The sequence below is a fragment of the Centroberyx affinis genome, unplaced genomic scaffold (genome assembly GCF_046629955.1).
Source record: "Centroberyx affinis isolate AG114_WGS23_722 - 3 ecotype Tasmania unplaced genomic scaffold, CSIRO-AGI_Caff_v1 ptg003642l_1, whole genome shotgun sequence".
Classification (NCBI taxonomy): Eukaryota; Metazoa; Chordata; class Actinopteri; order Beryciformes; family Berycidae; genus Centroberyx; species Centroberyx affinis.
The window spans coordinates 20,145-38,586 of record NW_027281550.1 but is presented as its reverse complement, the minus strand read 5'-3'; the positions used below and the strand labels follow the sequence as shown (position 1 = coordinate 38,586).

Sequence of the window (18,442 nt, the reverse complement as noted above, 5' to 3'; positions counted from 1 at the left end):
TACCAAAAAAAATCCCTTTATTTTTTTAATTGCACAGGAATGTAGCCTACTAACTTTCCCTAAGTAAGTGGCCCAGTGATAACAGCTAATACATCAGGGCCATGGTTAATTTCTACAAATCCGCATCACTCAAATATTCATTAAAAAACTTCTTTCTGCACAAAAAAACCCCAAATAATTAAGCAACAAAATGCAACTATATAATCTGTACAGTGTTCTTCCATGATAAGAATTGTTGTAATTGAAAATTCCCCTCTACATTTCAACATCTGTTGATTTGTCACTTTTGGATTACGAGTGTTACTCGTTACTACAAAAAAGTAATCTGATTACTTTAACACATTACCCCAACACTGCTACTATACTGCAACACATCGAAGTAACACTGATAAATTAAATAACATGTAATTATATTTCATAACACTTTAATAAATCATATATAATAATAAAATAATACATGAATTACTTTAATTACAATTTGCTTTACAAGCAATAAAAAAAGATAACATTTATTAAGATGGGCTAAATGAACTTCCAATACATGAAATAAAAACAAGCTTACAGTAAAATAAAACTTACAGATAAAATGAGAATAAAATAGGTAAAAACAAATTATATTACAACCTGCCTGTAAAAATGTGTTTTCTGATCTGATCTACAGTTGAATGTGACTCCTCAGGCAACACCTTCCAAAGCCCAGAAGCCCGGACGGTAAAAACGCCATGTGACCTTTGACCTTTAGCCTAGACTTGAGAGTGTCCAGGAAGACACTGAGGTCTTTCCCCGGTCCGTCCATCGGCTGACCAGGTGAGGAGGGACACAAAGGTGACCCTACTTTTTTTTTTTGGCTTTTGAGAAGGATGTAGTAACTGTTCTCTGTTTACTTTTCTAGATTTATTCATAGCTTCATCAGTGAATTTTTCATTATACAACCCTCTTGGATGAAAGTTTTAAATCTTAATATCTTATTTCAGTGTTTGAAAACACAACTACTGTACATATAAAACATAAAAAATAAGGTTAAGCCTTTCCATAGTGTCAGGCCTCATATCAAAAGGTCAGTAAATCACTTTCTCAACATGTGCTTTAAAGGCAAAGATTCTTAAAGACTTAAAGACTCAGTACAGTTCAGTTCTCATTTCCGCTTCAGGTTAAGTTCAGCTCTTTGGAAAGGTGAGGGTCCTGCTCACAGAAGACTTCTATCATAATTAAACTGGCTTCTTTTCCTTTCCTTCGCACTATGTCAATCACTTCTCGTGCTTTGTCTAGCCCGGCTTTTGTTCTGGCCGACTCCATTTCTTCATCATTTATTACCATCTGCCGCAGAAGTTCATCCAGCAAATTGTCTAGAACAGGTTTAGACACTCGCTTGATAAACTCTGGTCGAGCTGCGAGGAGCCTCTTCTCTGCTGAGAGACTCAGAGCCCTTGGTGGATTTTCCCTGCCTGGACAAGGACCTGGAAGTTGGAAAAAGACTTCTATTCAACAAGCAGCAGTCACATTGTTACAGAGACCTCTTAGAAATTAGAAGAATTTGAACAGGACCAAATTAAAATATACACTAGTATGTTAGATATAATACAATGTTTAACACCATGGCCCTGATGTAAAATTGCCTGACTTTTCTATGACTTTACATAACTAAACTGGAGCACTTCCATGGCCTAAAATGTCCTTCCTTCCTGGTTTTTTAATGCTGGTTTTCTAAAGGGATGAACAGTTTGCTGTGAACTTGGCTTAATTCCTACATATCTGATAGAATGCACTGTTTCACACAACAACATTATCTCAGAACACTCTAAAGTTAACTTTGGCGTACCACAAGGTCCTGTGCTAGGGCCTTTGCTTTTCTCTATTTACATGCTTGGCATCTGTAGCCATGGTATTAAATTTCATTGTTAGGCCCATTAAACCTAATGAACTTCCAATACATGAATGTGCAGCCATGCCAAGACTATTCTATTCTATTCTATTCTACTTCTAATTGACTGAGTGATGCTGTAGCAGGATTATGTCTTTACCAGTCAGATCAAGCTCATGTTCCCAGACTTGTCTCCTCTCTTCATCTCGGACCATCAGAGTCACTTCCTCTGTGCTCGTATTCAGGCGAATCTCAAATGTTGGGAGGTAATTTGCTCCATAATTTAGATAAAATGGTGCATGCTGAAAACCAGGAGAAATGTGTTTTTTTCAAAATAATATGTTGATGTAATAATAATGTTTGTGTTTTGCATTTAAAACAACTGAATCTATATTCAACATGTAGCCAATTATTAATTTCTTTTTTTTTAATAATATCCAAAGTTAACCAGAAATGACATAAATTGTGTTTGCATGTTACAGCACTAACAGAGACATTTTGCAGGAAGTTGTATTTGACATACTCACCTTAGGCTGTACTTTATACTCCTCAGGGTTACAGTGGAGACTGTAACTTTGGTCTGTGGTGAGATGGCAGTAGGAAGGAGTCTGGATATACTCAGCATTTTCTTGTTGCCTTTTCACCTTCAATGATATCAGAACATTTGTATTTGAGAGATTATGCTCATTTACATAGACAGTGGTTTCACTGTCCTGTTCTTGAGGACATTCTTCTCTACAGTTTTACATGTTTAGATATACAGTATATACCACCATACATCACTGTATGGCAGCTGTCCATATAAACTAACTCAGTTTTTTGTGCATACTAGCTGCCCATGTATTAAAAAGATGAAAGGACATTATGAGTGCTGGCATTTCTTACCACACTGTGACAAAGTTTGACAGGTATAGAGAGGAGTTAAGTGTCTCACTGACTGATCAATCTAATGTGGCTCATCATGGAAATGCTGCTGTGATTCAAAAAAAAAAGAAAAAAGTTGTGGTAAACTATTATGCGACAGGGAGCTTTACCTCCTGAAGAGGAACGTTGTTTGGCAGCAGAAACACGTTGAGTTTTCGTCTCTGCTTTCTGTCTGGTGGTCCGATGAACAGCAGAACTAGACCACAGATTGGCTTGGTGAAAGGTAGAAACGTCTTAATGTAATCCCACACTAGGCCAAAGGCAGAGAGGTGGGGGACATTCACACCCACATGAGTTTCTGTAATCTCCACTGGCTGGAGGATGCTCATTCCATCATCAGTGATGTGGACAACAGACAGGCTTTCACTTTCAGGAAGTGGTGCTGTGAATACAGAGAGCCATCCAAGATTTAGTATCACTGGTGTCAACCCCTTTAAAATGTCATGTCATGTTCATGTCAGTAACTCTAGGTCTTTTTCATTAAAAAAGTTCAACAATAATCAATACATAATCATGACTGAATAATGTGCCTACCGGGGGAGGTTTCACAGTGTGGGAGGTGGAGCTGACAGACAGAGTTCTGGGGACACTGGATGCTGAACAGCGGGCCTGCAGGCGTCTTGCCAGCTGAGTGGAGGAGGCCCTCATCCCACTGGACGGTCCTGTAGAGCACCTCCCCCTCCTGAGCCATAGTAAACACCAGACCAGTCAAAGTACACTGGAACACACCTGAACCAGGGGACTTGAACCTGTAGGACATACAACGGTTGTATTCATCTGCTGTGCAGTGATCTTTAGTCTCCCATCATCCCCCTTCACTTCCTATATAAACAGGGAAAGTATTATGTATTAGTAATATGTAGTATGCCTTACCATTTACCTTTAGAGCTGCTACAAATTCTCATTTTCTCACTTATGAGATAAAATGGCCCAACCTACTATCATTCAACATAGTGTATGCTTAAGTGTTAACATGGAGCCTGCTATCACTCAACATTGTATATGCAAAGGCGTTAGCACGGAGCCTGCTATCACCCAATGTACTGTATACCAAAGTGTTAGCATGGAGCCGCGGAGCCAGAGATCTCCCCACAGTCAAGGCTGCAGACCTTCACTGTCAGGCCAGCTCCATGCTCAGGCCTCTTTTTCGCTAGTTATTTTTGACTCCCATACAGTACAGAAGGAATACTAGTTTCACCCAGGTCCAAACTGAAAACACGGTAGGTGATGTTATTTTGCAATGATCTACCAGGGACACGTGGATGTTTTTGGTGTCTATGGCTGAATCCAAATGTCCGGACTTCGGCGGACTTGCAGACTTTACGGCACGCTCCGGTGAAGTCCAGGAGGGTTTAGGGCCGTCCACTGTCAAAATGTATCAAGTCTGTAAGGGCTCTCATGCAGATTTTTGGGGTGGTCCACGCAGACTTCCAGCGGGTCCGCTACCTTGCAGACTTCTCTGGCAATATTTCCCATCGTTCATTGCATGACAGGTGATACGTCAGCTGACACCAAGGCAGAAGTCAAACATGACAGAAAACAGGCCAAGAGGGTTTTCCTTTGTGAGTTATTAACATCTAAGCATATTCAGCCAGCATTGACTGTAATCAGCCTGTAATGGCTAATGGACTTCTCTGCTCTGCACCCTTCAGCGATCGATTGTTTAACGTTTATTTTGCGTCGGTGGTATCCACGGCAACAACCGAGGGGAGAAGTCCCGTCCCATTTGCCCCATGTATGCAGTCCCGCTCCCCTGAGCCCTTGCGAACTCACGTAGTTACGCTGAGCACTTCAGTCAACGTCAGCATACGTAAAACCATAGTCTGCGAGTCTGCAGTCCGGACATTTGGATTGGGCCTATGTTCTCATCACTTAATGCTGCACTAAGCAATTTTCCAACCACTAGAGGGTGACAGAAACCGCAACACATTTGTAAATAAACCCCAGCAAAGACTGGACTACGGAAGCCCCAAAAGACAAACCTAGCAAAGGACTGTGCAATAGCTAAGCTAACGTAGGCTACCTATGGAGAAGTGTCACCGCTTACCAGAATCGTTTTGCCAGATTTTTCTCCCACTGAAAGTTACATGTCCACCTTAAGACTGAGACTGTGGGTGGTTTTGTGTGTCTGTGCATGTGTGGGTTTTCGGGTTGCTTCACCAGCAAACCAACCAACTCTTACTGTTAGTATTGTAACGACCCATAGACTTTGCTTAGGTCGCCCTAAACGTACCCTCCATAAAATTAAACTAGCCTACACACATCCATTCATATCTTCACTTAACTGATTTGCCCACCAGTTCCCGCTACCCGTCCTCTTTTCCTTCATAGTGGCGTGCGGCATCCACAGTTAGGTAAGGAGCAAGTTAAAGACTGTGTTGCATCCTCTGATCTGATCGACAAAACACTGTGTGTCCACAGTAAAGTCCGAGTTAGTTTATCCCCTCGCATGCGGTTAAATAAAAGAATGACTCCCATCCTTCAAATTGATTTGGATGCTGGGGATTTGTCTGTTTAACACTAAAAGTAGACCTACAAAGCCTAAGCCCAGTTGTGCTCTAGAGCCTAGGTGGATATCCGGATGGTGGCTGACAGACAGGCTGACTGACTGACTGACTGACTGAATAAAATGGTAAACTAATAAAATAAAACAAATGAAATATAACTACAGTAGCCTAAAGTCTGTGAGTAAACTGAACATCTGTTATTTTGGAAGGATTATTAGGCTATATGTGGAAAAAAAACAAAAAAAATAAAAATAAAGAATAAAATAAATGATGTCTTTTTTTGTTGTAGGTATATTGGATTTGTACAGACTAGATTCTTAATTTCACACACTGATGAAGTTAATATAAATGATTAATTAAAACATGTTCAGTTGCACAATATCACATCTTCAATATCACATTACTTTTTCTGAATTTAGGTTTATGCCATGGTATCATTTCAGAACCGGTATCGCGATACTTGGTAACCGACAACCACACACTTAACAGGTAAGTTGACCAATGGGGTAATCTACCTATACCAAATCTTTGGGTACTTGGGTTAAAAACAACCAAAAAACAACCATGATGTTAGTAGTAGGAGTGTATTAATCAATGTTCTAACTGCTATTTGACCACGCAGGTAAAAAAAACAGAATGATTTAGAATGATAGCTTGATAATCATCAAATTTGGTCATTCTGTGATATAATTACCTGTATAAAGACTCAGTTAACAGTTCAGGTGTAAAGTTTGTTCGGGCCTAGAAAACAGAAAGGTACAAAATTAGTTGTTTTTCTACAAACTTGTAGTAGTGTGCTATAAAAGCGAGCAAAAATACTCACACTATCCATATTCAACTCAAGTACATTGGACAGGGTTAGAGAGGATCCACCATCAAGGCTGAATGCTGGGTAGAGAGGCTCAGTGAAAGTGGTGTGGATGGTGTGAAGGAGAGTCTTTTTGTCAGAGGAAAGCCAGTAGAATGACAAGATGCCAGCCGGCCAGTCCAGATACACTCCTAGTCTATGGGGTCTGGCCAGGAATGCCTTGAAGTCAGTGACCGGGGCAGGTATAAACGTCTCCCTACGTTTGTGTCGGAAAGAGTAACCATTTCGCACACAAATGCTGAAACACCAGGCCTTGTCATTTAATCCAATTTCCACATCCCTCCATCCTTTCCTGTCGATACTCTTATATGCCAGTCCAACAGACACAATTCCTTCCCACTCCACCTCCCAGTAGCAGCGCCCAGTCAGACCCTCTCTACAGAGCACCTGGTTCACTTCATCAAATCTCTCTGGGTGATCAGGATATGGCTGCTTTTCTTGTATATACTCCACTCTCCTGTTCCCCTCTGAGAGGACGAGGTGTTTATTTGCTGTGTTGGGGTCCAGTGTGAGTTCACAGGCATCTATAAAGAAATAGGTAATCATTTATCAGCAATTATGCCAGTTTAACAGTCCAGTTAAACAATTCAGTGGATGAAGGGGCTCAGTGAATCACATCCTTACACTTCTTCAGTAGCTGTGGGTTTACCCAGTGCTCCCCGTCTTGGTCCACACTGAGGCAGAGGAACAGACAGTGAAACAGTGATTTCAGCTACTTTCAACTAGATTAACAAGCTCATCAAAAGTGTTAAAAATAATAATAATAATAATAATAATAATAATAATAATAATAATAATATAATAATAATAAAAACCAAGTTACAAAGTCCTATAAAGGTGCAAACAAATGAACAATGTTTGTAATTTATACAGTAATTGATACGCAAAATTATTAAAACTAAATTGAATTGATAACATATAATTATTGATAACACATTGATAATTAAATATCATTGCGTTCTCATTATTGTGTTCATATAAGGCAAATGGAAATAGATGTCAGGGTTTCCTCAAATTCTAACAAAAGTCTACGTACGGGCAACATGGTTGAAGTTAGGGGAAAGTTTTGGGGTCATGGTTTGATGTTTGACAACTTCCTGGCCGGTATATGCTTGTTGGTTGTCTGGAACACGCTAGCACCATCTGGCATCAGATCCAGGTTGCCAAGATGGAGGGAACAGACCTTCACGTGGTGTTCCAGGACCGCGCCAACGCCTTTGGCTCAGTCCCTCACAACCTCCTCTGGACTGTTTTCGACTTCTTCAGGGTCCCAGTGGCCCTCACAAGCCTCGTCAAGGCCTAATTCCTGGATGTACAGCTATGTTTGACAACAGCAGACTGCACCACAGCGTGGCAACGTCTGGAGGTGGGAATCATGGCTGGCTGTACCATCTCCCCGCTAGCCTTCACCATGGCCATGGAGGTGATCATTAGAGCATCTCGATGGGTGGTTGGAGGACAGTGCATAAGACCTGGCCTGAGGCTGCCGCCTGTCAGAGCATACATGGACGACTCCACAACACTCACCATGACCAAGGCTTGTACTGTACGGCTGTTGAGGAAGCTTCAAGAAAACATCAAGATGACTCGGATGAAGATCAAGCCGGGAAGCATTTCCAGGAAGGATGCCGTCAGTGGCCTGGAGAGCATCAACAGAACCACACTCCCTGGCAAGTTGAAGCTCTGGTATATGCAATTTGGGCTCCTTCCACGCCTCGTGGCCAGTAACCCTATATGAAGCTCCAATCTTGAAGGTGGAAAAGAGAGAGAGAGACTGATCAGCTCATACACAAGGAAGTGGCTTGGTCTTCCCAGGTGCCTCAGCAGCATAGGGCTCTACGGCAAAGGAGTCCTAGAGCTACCCATTTCCAGTCTCTCAGAGGAGTACAAGTGCGCCAAAGTAAGACTGAAGATGATGCTAACAGAGTCGAGTGATCCATTTGTAGCCCAAGCTGCCCCCACCCTGGCTACTGGGAGGAAATGGACCCCATCAGAAGCAACCAAGCAGGCAAAGGCGGCGCTCAAGCACAGGGACATCGTGGGCTCCCCTGCTGCACTGCAAGGGAGGAGTGGTCTTGGCCTTGGGGCCAGCACACCAGCCTGGAACAAGGCTACTCTCAGAGACGCAGGCTTGTGGTGCAGGAGATACGTCAGCAGGAGGAGGCAGCAAGGTGCGCAAAGGCCGTCGCTCAGGCAAGGCAAGGGCAATGGATGAGATGGGAGGGAGTGGAGAAGAGAAAGATCTCCTGGAAAGAGCTGTGGGAAATAACAATCAGAGCGAGCTTCACCATCAAGGCTGCCTATGATGTCCTGCCATCTCCCAAGAATCTCAGCCAGTGGTATGGAGAAGACCCCACATGCTCTCTCTTCCCGACTCCAGCAACACTAAAACACATCCTGGTGGGCTGCAAGACCAGCCTCACTCAAGGCCGATACACCTGGCGGCACAACCAGGTGCTACAGTGTCTTGCAGCAGTGCTGGAAAGTCGGCGGATGAGCGTCAACGCCCTTCCTCCCCCTTCATCCCACTGGCCGGTGACAGCATTTGTCCGGGAAGGTGAGGGTCAAGCCAGACTTGCCACATCCAGAGACCAGACACCGGGCGGCTAGGCGGGGCATGCGATTTGAAGATGGTGGCAGACTTAGGCCAGTGGCTCTGCTTCCCAGCTGAGATCACGTCAACCAACCTCAGACCAGACCTTGTGCTATGGTCGGCCTCACTCCATCTCGTTTACATCATTGAGCTTACAGTGCTCTGGGAGGATGCAGTGGAGGAGGCCTACGAGCACAAGAAGCTGAGGTACGCTGAGCTTGCAGCCGATGCGCAACAACGTGGCTGGAAAACAAAGGTCCAACCGGTCGAAGTAGGCTGCAGAGGGTTTATAGCCACATCAATATCAAGGCTACAATATTAAGACCTCTCCAGAGCTGCTGAAAAGGGTAGTCAGTGGCTCTGGATGAAGAGAACGGACTCCACCTGGGCCCCCAAGTGAGTAGATGGCATCTAGGGGGTGAGCCCGGGATGCCGGGATTCACTGCTGAACCCTCTGGAGGTGTCGTGGGCCTATCAGTGAAACATTGAGGAAAAAGCAGCATGTCTCACATGTGCAATTAAGGGATATTAACATCTAGTCCTACATAACAGATCTTTTGTTTGTTGAAAAACAATTGACCTAACAAGTGCATCAAGCAAGCCATCTTTAATTTACCTCATGATGGCATATCAATGGTAGAAAAGAAAGGTAGGATAATCATACACCTGTTCTCAAGGTAGGGTGTAATCATTTATACATTACATATATATATATATATATATATATATACACAGTTCGGTCCATTGTTTGCTGATACAGTGCAGTATCTGAACTGCTAAGCAGGTCGTTTCAAGGCTTCCCTTTATCAGGCTTACCTTTAGCCTAAGATTGCAAGTACATTATGGTTTCTGAACTGCTGAGGGGCAGTACTGTTTCTGAATTGCTGAGAATGCGTGTACCTTGATTTCAATCGTTTTACCCATTGAAGGAACTCTGCTTGCAGGTACAAAAATCAACAAGCCTTTATTGTGGTTGGTTAAAAATTATGTGAATCAAAGCTATTGTTGTCTTCATCCTAACCTATTCAAATTTGTTTTGCGTGACTTGCTCCAATGACATCTGGTCGTTACCTGTCTAGGCTAGCTAGTTTATGTTACAAAGCAAGGAGTGAAACGTGAAAAACTTTACAGCATAGCTTAAATATTACTTGTTCAAACCTACAGGCTGACAAGTTTCATTGCCTCCTTCACCTCCGCCGTCCTCTGTGTGGGGAGGAAGAAAGATGTTAATAATTGTTTATTGGCAAACACTAACGCTTTACTCTGAAATTGAGGTCCGGAAATCAGAGCATGTCTTGTCCACACCTTTTCTGTATTGACAAACCAAGAGCAAAAGGAAAAAAAAAGCACACCTCTCTTTCCTTTCCTGTGGTGTCAACTCAAAAGCAAAAAGGCAGTGAAATTGCTTTTTTATTTATTGCACTTCATTGAGTAAAATGATTGAAATGAAGGTACACACATTCTAATTAGAGTATTTAAAGCCAGTAGGGTCAGCTGCCCATTATCGTTTAACAAAACGATAATGGGCAGACTGAGACTTATGGTAGGCTAATGTTTGAAAAATATACTTGATAACCTTAATACCTTTTCTCATCCAACATCCAAATCAGGTTTCTACACACAAGGGACAGTTACCTTAGATATTATGTATTGGTAAATTCTTATTATAATTATTATTATTACTATAATTAATTATAGTACATTTTTTCTTAAACCATGTAATCAGGTAACTTCCCTAGAAACCATCCTCTGAGATGCTCTATGAACTGTAGAGAAAATTCAAATTTTCATACAGGGACTATGAAACCATTTATCTCATGCGAAAATATACATATACAAAAACAAATATATATATATATATATATATATATATATATATATATATATATGTTTATATACTGTGTACACACACACTTATATACTGAACACACACAGCAACCTTCATGTTTATATTTGAACAATTTTAGAATACAACTATGAAATTAGTTTTGACATTGCAGCTGCAGTTGTGACATTGCTAGAAAAAAATGTAACTGACTCAAATGCGAACAGCTGACCCAATGATCGGCTTTGTGGCTTCATTTGGTCCAGTCTGAGAGTTCTCGACTCAGTTTGTAGCAATCTTAGATGCCCTTTTGTCACTATAATCATAAAATGTTCTCATGATTTGACACTGGTTGAGCTGATGAAGGAGGGGGCCGGACCTTTACCTGGACAGTGTTAACAAAGTCCACAAGAAATCCACATTGCTATGGTTATTATTCACATAATTATTCCCATAAAAGAAATTATCATCATTCAAATACTTGGGAGTGCATGGGACAGTGCACTATCCTGGAGCCATCATGGGGACTTTGTCTGTAATAACAGTAATAATAATGTAATAAATAGTGAAATATCCTCATGGAAGGTAATGTTGCGTAGCCGCATGCCCCGTCTCAAGCTCACAGATGTCTGGAGAAATTCTCATCAGAAAATGTTGATAATGAGACCTTGCAGAGCTTGTTTTTCTGTCCAGGTAGAAACAAGTTTCCTTTGTTAGTGTAGCTACACTGACCAGCTGTTCTCCAGACTTTTTCTCCAGACCTCTGTGAGCCTGAGATTGAGGTGTGGCTGTGCAAGATTATAGAAAGTAATTCACAAGGTTACAAACTGGTGCTAAATGTTGGTATCACAATTAGTTTAAAAGCAGAGAAAATCCTACACAAGTCAGTTGTTTATTTACTGACATTAACCTGCATGTAAAGCCAGACTGAAATGGTCATGTGTTGAGCAGGTTGAGGAATGCATACCTGACAGAGTCCAGTCCCCAGTGTGGATCGTCCAGTCCAGGAGAGAGCAGCTTCACTCCTGAATCCTGCAGGTCGTTGTTACTCAGGTACAGCTCTCTCAGACTAGAGGACTGGGAGATGAAACCTGAGTCCAGAGATCCACAGCTGAAAGCAGAAAGGACATCGGACTTCAGCATCATGGGTTCCAGGACCGCGACCGCAGCCTGCTGAAAACAGACCACTTTGGTCTATTTTGTCTGCATAACGGTAAGAGGATGGCTTTTAATTTTACTAGGCTATTGTATGTATGTATTTTTTTGCCCCCTACGTTTAAGCTTTATGTATCTATAGAATAATAGCAAAAACAGCATTGGCCAAGATACATGTGACTATCGCTTAGCTGTTGTTTCAGAACAATGGACAGCGCTGTTTTTTGTGTGTATGTTGTTGATAGTGTTGCATGATAGTGTTGCGCGTGCAGTGGGCTGCTGTGTGTGTGTGTGAAAGTGTTGGACCATGTAATGAGCAGTGAAGTCTCTCTCTCTCTCTCTCTCTCTCTCTCTCTCGGAAAGCGCACCCGTTAGGCTATTATTATTTATTTATTTATCTCCGCCCCTAACATTAGTTATTTTAGAGACCCCCACAAAGCTCTGATTATAACTCGAACCCTGTGGCCACCCCACAGTTGTCTCTCTCTCCACTCCCTGGAAGGTCAGTTGTTTATTTACTGACATTGACCTGCATGTAAAGCCAGATTGACATGGTCATGTGTTGAGCAGGTTGAGGAATCCATACCTGAGAGAGTCCAGTCTCCAGTGTGGATCCTCTAGTCCAGCAGAGAGCAGCTTCACTCCTGAATCCTGCAGGTCATTGTTACTCAGGTCCAGCTCTCTCAGACTAGAGGACTGGGAGCGGAGAACTGAGGCCAGAGCTTCACAGCTTCTCTCTGACAGCTTACAGCCACTCAGCCTCAATGGACATGAAAATATGAAAAAATGTTATTCTCTTTTATGTTAATGTCAGTGTTTTCTTTCAATAATTACTACTAATAATGATAATGTTTATTTATGTAACCCTTATCTAAAAGCAGAGATTACAGTGTACTTTGAATGGTGCTGTAGCTCACTGAATTGGGTCATAACGAAGCCATAACGATAATATCAAGCTATATAAAGCAGATTTAAAAGATGATATTGAATTCATTAGTCTAAGTCCCTCAGGTAGGCATTCCAGTGTAGAGGCACTGATGGCACCTGTGGGGAAGACCATGAAGGCCTGGCCACCCCACAGTTGTCTCTCTCCACTCCCTGGAAGGTCAGGTGTTTATTTACTGACATTAACCTGCATGTAAAGCCAGATTGAAATGGTCATGTGTTGAGCAGATTGAGGAATCCATACCTGAGAGTTTCCAGTCTCCAGTGTGGATCCTCCAGTCCAGCAGAGAGCAGCTTCACTCCTGAGGCTCCTGGATGATTGTAGCTCAGGTCCAGCTCTCTCAGATGGGAGGGGTTGGAGCTCAGAGCTGAGGCCAGAGAAGCACAGCCTTCCTCTGTGAGCAGACAGCCTGACAGCCTGCACACACAACACAATTTATATTTTTTAATATACAACTCTGAAATGAGTTGTGACATTGTAGTCAGATGCTAGCAAAATATGTAACTGTCTCAAACGCAAACAGTTGACCCAATGACGGCTTCACTTGGTTCAGTTTGAGGGTTCTCGACTCAGTTTGTGACAAAATCTTAGATGCCCTTTCTGGTATTTTAGGTTTCAAAAACTAAGGCCACAAGGAGAGGGAATAGTGAAATATCCTTATGGAAAGTAGTGTATAGGGCTACAAAATAGTGCTAAATGGTGGTATCACACAATTGGTTTAAAAATCATGTAAGCAGGGAAAATCCTACACAGGTCAGGTGTTTATTGACAGGCATTATCTTGCAGGTAAAGCGATTGAAATGGTCATGACATTAACCTGAATGTAAAGCAGTATTTAAATCGTCATGTGTTGAGCAGGTTGATGAATCCTGACCTGAGAGTTTCCAGTTTACAGTGTGGACTCTCCAGTCCAGCAGAGAGCAGCTTCACTCCTGAATCCTGCAGGTCGTTGATACTCAGGTCCAGCTCTCTCAGACTAGAGGACTGGGAGCTGAGAACCGACGACAGCCCCTGACAGCATTTCTCTGTGAGCTTGTTTTGATTCAACCTGACAAAATTAAAAGAGACATTTACCTTTATATTTTAGGTGTTTCATTTCCTGAGCAACTCACTGTCATTGAGCAGGAATGGGTTCAGTGTCTCACTCAAGTACATTTGGATAAAGAACATTTTATGTTTCAAAACTCAAACATGATGCTCTAATCCGGTGCAAACTTTTAATAGAATTAAAAGAAGAGAAAAAAAAAGGAATACAGCACAATACATTTTTATCATACAGGGTTTATACCATACAAAATGTTATTGTTCAATCAATGCAGAAAATCTGAAGAAAAAGATATACTACCAATAATATAAAAAACACAGAACATACACATATCAAAAACAGTTTGCAATTTTGCAGTTACAACATAAATGCTAAAAGCAACATAAAAGTTCCATAAAAGCATCAGAATACCTGAGAGTTTCCAGTCTACAGTGTGGACTCTCCAGTCCAGCAGAGAGCAGCTTCACTCCTGAATCCTGCAGGTCGTTGTTACTCAGGTCCAGCTCTCTCAGACTAGAGGACTGGGAGCTGAGAACTGAGGCCAGAGCTTCACAGCTTCTCTCTGACAGGTTACAGCCACTCAGCCTTAATGGACATAAAAATATGAAAAAATGTTATTCTCTTTTATTTTAATGTCAGTGTTTTCTTTCAATAATTACTACTAATAATGATGTTTATTTATGTAACCCTTATCTAAAAGCAGAGATTACAGTGTACTTTGCATGGTGCTGAAGCTCACTGATTGGGTCATAACAAAGCCATAATGATAATATCAAGCTATATAAAGCAGATTTAAAAGATGATACTGAATTCATTAGTCTAAGTCCCTCAGGGAGGCATTCCAGTATAAAGGCAATGATGGCAAAAGAGCAATCACCTTTAGTCTGGAGTTTAGACTGAGTGTCAGTCAGAAGGACCTGAAGATCTCAGCTTGCTCTCCCGCTTATAGGGAACTAAGAGTGCAACTCAGGGCCAAAACTAGCCAAATTCAGTGAAATCTATTCATTATTAATTAATTCTATATTACCAGGTACCGAGTTGAAAGATGCTAAAATTGGGGATATATGATTTGTGATGGCCCCGGCTGTCTGTCCTCCCCATAGTTGCCTCTCTGTTTGTCTCTGTCTGTCTCTATCTCCATATCTCCTAAATGCTCTGCCAGCCCACTTGCCTTCCTGCTGGACCGTCCTGCCCTGCCCTTGGTTGCTGACAGACTGCACCTGTGGGGAAGACCATGAAGGCCTGGCCACCCCACAGTTGTCTCTCTCCACTCTCCGGAAGGTCAGTGGTTTATTTACTGACATTAACCTGCATGTAAAGCCGGATTGAAATGGTCATGTGTTGAGCAGGTTGAGGAATCCATACCTGAGAGAGTCCAGTCTCCAGTGTGGATCCTCCAGTCCAGCAGAGAGCAGCTTCACTCCTGAAGCTCCTGGATGATTGTAGCTCAGGTCCAGCTCTCTCAGATGGGAGGGGTTGGAGCTCAGAGCTGAGGCCAGAGAAGCACAGCCTTCCTCTGTGAGCAGACAGCCTGACAGCCTGAACACACACACAACACAAGCTACATGTTTATATGTTATAGTTTTTAGTATACAACTATGAAATTAGTTGTGACCTTTCTGTCAAATGCTAGCAAAAAATGTAACTGACACAAATGCGAACAGTGATCGGCTTCGTGGCTTCATTTGGTCCGGTCTGAGAGTTTCGACTCAGTTTGTGACAGAATATTAGAAGTGCTTTCGTGTATTTTAGGCTTCAACTAATAAGGCCACAACAAAAGGAAAAAAAAATTAGCTTCAACTAATAAGGCCACAACAAAAGGAAATATGAAATATCCTCATGGAAAGTAATCTTGCATAGCCACAACTCTTATCTCAAGCTCACAGAGGTCTGGAGAAATTCTAGTCAGAAAATGTTGGGTAACCAGACCTTGCAGTGGCAAGCAGTGTAAAGCAGTGTAAAGCAGGATTTAATTGGTCATATGTTGACCAGGTTGAGGAATCCTGACCTGAGAGTTTCCAGTCCACAGTGTGGACTCCCCAGTCCAGCAGAGAGCAGCTTCACTCCTGAATCCTGCAGGTCATTGTTACTCAGGTCCAGCTCTCTCAGACTAGAGGACTGGGAGCTGAGACCTGAGGCCAGAGCTTCACAGCTTCTCTCTGACAGCTTACAGACACTCAGCCTGAAGAAAGATTAGAAAAACCTTGAAAACATTTGTTTTTTTCCCTCCAACAACACAATTTATATTTTTTAGTATACAACTCTGAAATGAGTTGTGACATTGTAGTCAAATGCTAGCAAAATATTTAACCGTCTTAAATGCAAACAGTTGATCCAATGACGGCTTCACTTGGTTCAGTTTGAGGGTTCTCAACTCAATTTGTGACAAAATCTGAGATGCCCTTTCTGGAATTTTAGGTTTCAAAAACTAAGGCCACAAGGAGAGGGAATAGTGAAATATCCTTATGGAAAGTAGTGTATATGGTTACAAAATAGTGCTAAATGGTGGTATCACACAATTGGTTTAAAAATCATGTAAGCAGGGAAAATCCTACACAGGTCAGGTGTTTATTTATGGACATTATGTTGCAGGTAAAGCGATTGAAATGGTCATGACATTAACCTGAATGTAAAGCAGGATTTAAATGGTCATGTGTTGAGCAGGTTGATGAATCCTGACCTGAGAGTTTCCAGTCTACAGTGTGGACTCCCCAGTCCAGCAGAGAGCAGCTTCACTCCTGAATCCTGCAGGTCGTTGTGACTCAGGTCCAGCTCTCTCAGACTAGAGGACTGGGAGCTGAGAACTGAGGCCAGAGCTTCACAGCTTCTCTCTGACAGCTTACAGCCACTCAGCCTCAATGGACATGAAAATATGAAAAAATGTTATTCTCTTTTATTTTAATGTCAGTGTTTTCTTTCAATAATTACCACTAATAATGATGTTTATTTATGTAACCTTTATCTAAAAGCAGAGATTACAGTATACTTTGCATGGTGCTGTAACTCACTGAATTGGGTCATAAAGAAGCCATAACGATAATATCAAGCTATATGAAGCAGATTTAAAAGATGATATTGAATTAATTAGTCTAAGTCCCTCAGGTAGGCATTCCAGTGTAGAGGCACTGATGGCAAAAGTGTAGACAACTGTGGCCACCTCACAGTTGTCTCTCTCTCCACTCCCTGGAAGGCCAGTATTACATTTCTTCAGGGACTATCTTAAGCTGTGTACTGTGTACTGGTTTCCAGGAGCATGGACACAATGGGTGTGCTGGTCAGGCACAATGAGCACAAAATGATGATCCAGGTGACAATTTATTGCAAAGTGAATTATTGACAAATGACTTTTGAAAGGAATAAGTTGATTGATGGTGGTGGTTGTAGACAATTGACTGCTCTTTGTTCTACAAAATATAATAGAAAAAACACAATCATCCATGGAAATAGATTATCAGTATTTCTCTAAACAAACACAATAATATGCATAAAGGAAACGTCTCTAAATAATAAAGGATTACTCAAGTAATCAGCAGCTGCTTCAATCTGAACAAGTCAATTTTGACTGAGACAGAAATAGAGAGAAGTGCAGTATTATAAATGACATGATATCAAAGCATGGATGATCTTCTCTCAATCATCCCGATTCATGGTTGTGTATGAATTTGGATCAGAATAAAACACATTCTGGAAAAATTTTAAGTGAAATTGAAAATACAGATGTAAAATGGCTCCTGATGAAAATCTTGCAGACTCACCCTTTGCTGATTCGGGAATACTGACCTGAGTGCACAGACCTTAGCGTGGAGAACTGTGTCAAATCAACTGAATAACTGTAAATGGATTTTACCTGACAGTCTCCAGTCTACCATGTGGACTCCGCAGTCCAGCAGAGAGCAGCTTCACTCCTGAATCCTGCAGGTTGTTGTTACTCAGGTCCAGCTCTCTCAGACTAGAGGACTGGGAGCTGAGGACTGAGGCCAGAGCTTCACAGCTTCTCTCTGACAGCTGACAGCCACTCAGCCTGAAGAATCATTAATGATAAAAAAATATATATATTTTTTTCTCCTGTAGAAAAGATCATGTTTAATATATTTAATCTGTCCAGTTATTGATGCACCTACAAAGCTTTATTGGAGGCTTTGACCACTGGCAGCAGCCCCAGAAGAGCCTCCTCTGAAGCAGAGTATTTCTTCAGGTCAAACACATCCAGCTCTTCTTCTGATGACAGTAAGATGAAGACCAGAGCCGACCACTGAGCAGGGGAGAGTTCGTCTGTAGAGAGACTTCCTGATCTCAGGTACTGTTGGATCTCCTCCACTAGAGAACGGTCATTCAGCTCATTCAGACAGTGGAACAGATTGATGCTTTTCTCTGGAGAAGGATTCTCCCTGATCTTCTTCTTGATGTACTGGACTGTTTTCTGATTGATCTGTGAGGTGCTTCCTGTATGTTTCAGCAGGTCTTCAAGGAGATCCTGATTGGTCTGCAGTGAAAGGCCAAGGAGGAAGCGTAAGAACAAGTCCAGGTGTCCATTTGGACTTTGTAAGGCCTTCTCAATAGCAATCCTGTAGACATCTGTTGCAGATGTTTTGCTTAAAAACATCCGCACATTTTGGAAAGTCAGTCGTGGCTTGGGCATTACATTCTTTTTGCTGTTGATGAGTGACAGGACCACATGAACAGCAGCCAGAAACTCCTGGATGCTCAGGTGGACAAAG

General features: G+C 42.0%; 1 protein-coding gene across 1 annotated transcript in view; it reads right to left on the bottom strand.

Moving 5' to 3' along the window:
- The window catches only part of LOC139661893 (uncharacterized), a 57,081-nt gene that overhangs the window by 31,966 nt on the left and 6,673 nt on the right, over positions 1–18,442 (bottom strand). The window contains 18 exon segments of the mRNA XM_071540465.1: positions 1,149–1,457; positions 2,022–2,163; positions 2,389–2,505; positions 2,896–3,167; positions 3,320–3,534; positions 5,987–6,033; positions 6,116–6,684; positions 6,785–6,834; positions 11,546–11,689; positions 12,320–12,493; positions 12,923–13,096; positions 13,554–13,727; positions 14,136–14,309; positions 15,090–15,263; positions 15,733–15,906; positions 16,405–16,578; positions 17,572–17,745; positions 17,846–18,440. Coding sequence (XP_071396566.1) covers positions 1,149–1,457; positions 2,022–2,163; positions 2,389–2,505; positions 2,896–3,167; positions 3,320–3,534; positions 5,987–6,033; positions 6,116–6,684; positions 6,785–6,834; positions 11,546–11,689; positions 12,320–12,493; positions 12,923–13,096; positions 13,554–13,727; positions 14,136–14,309; positions 15,090–15,263; positions 15,733–15,906; positions 16,405–16,578; positions 17,572–17,745; positions 17,846–18,440 — 3,852 coding nt within the window.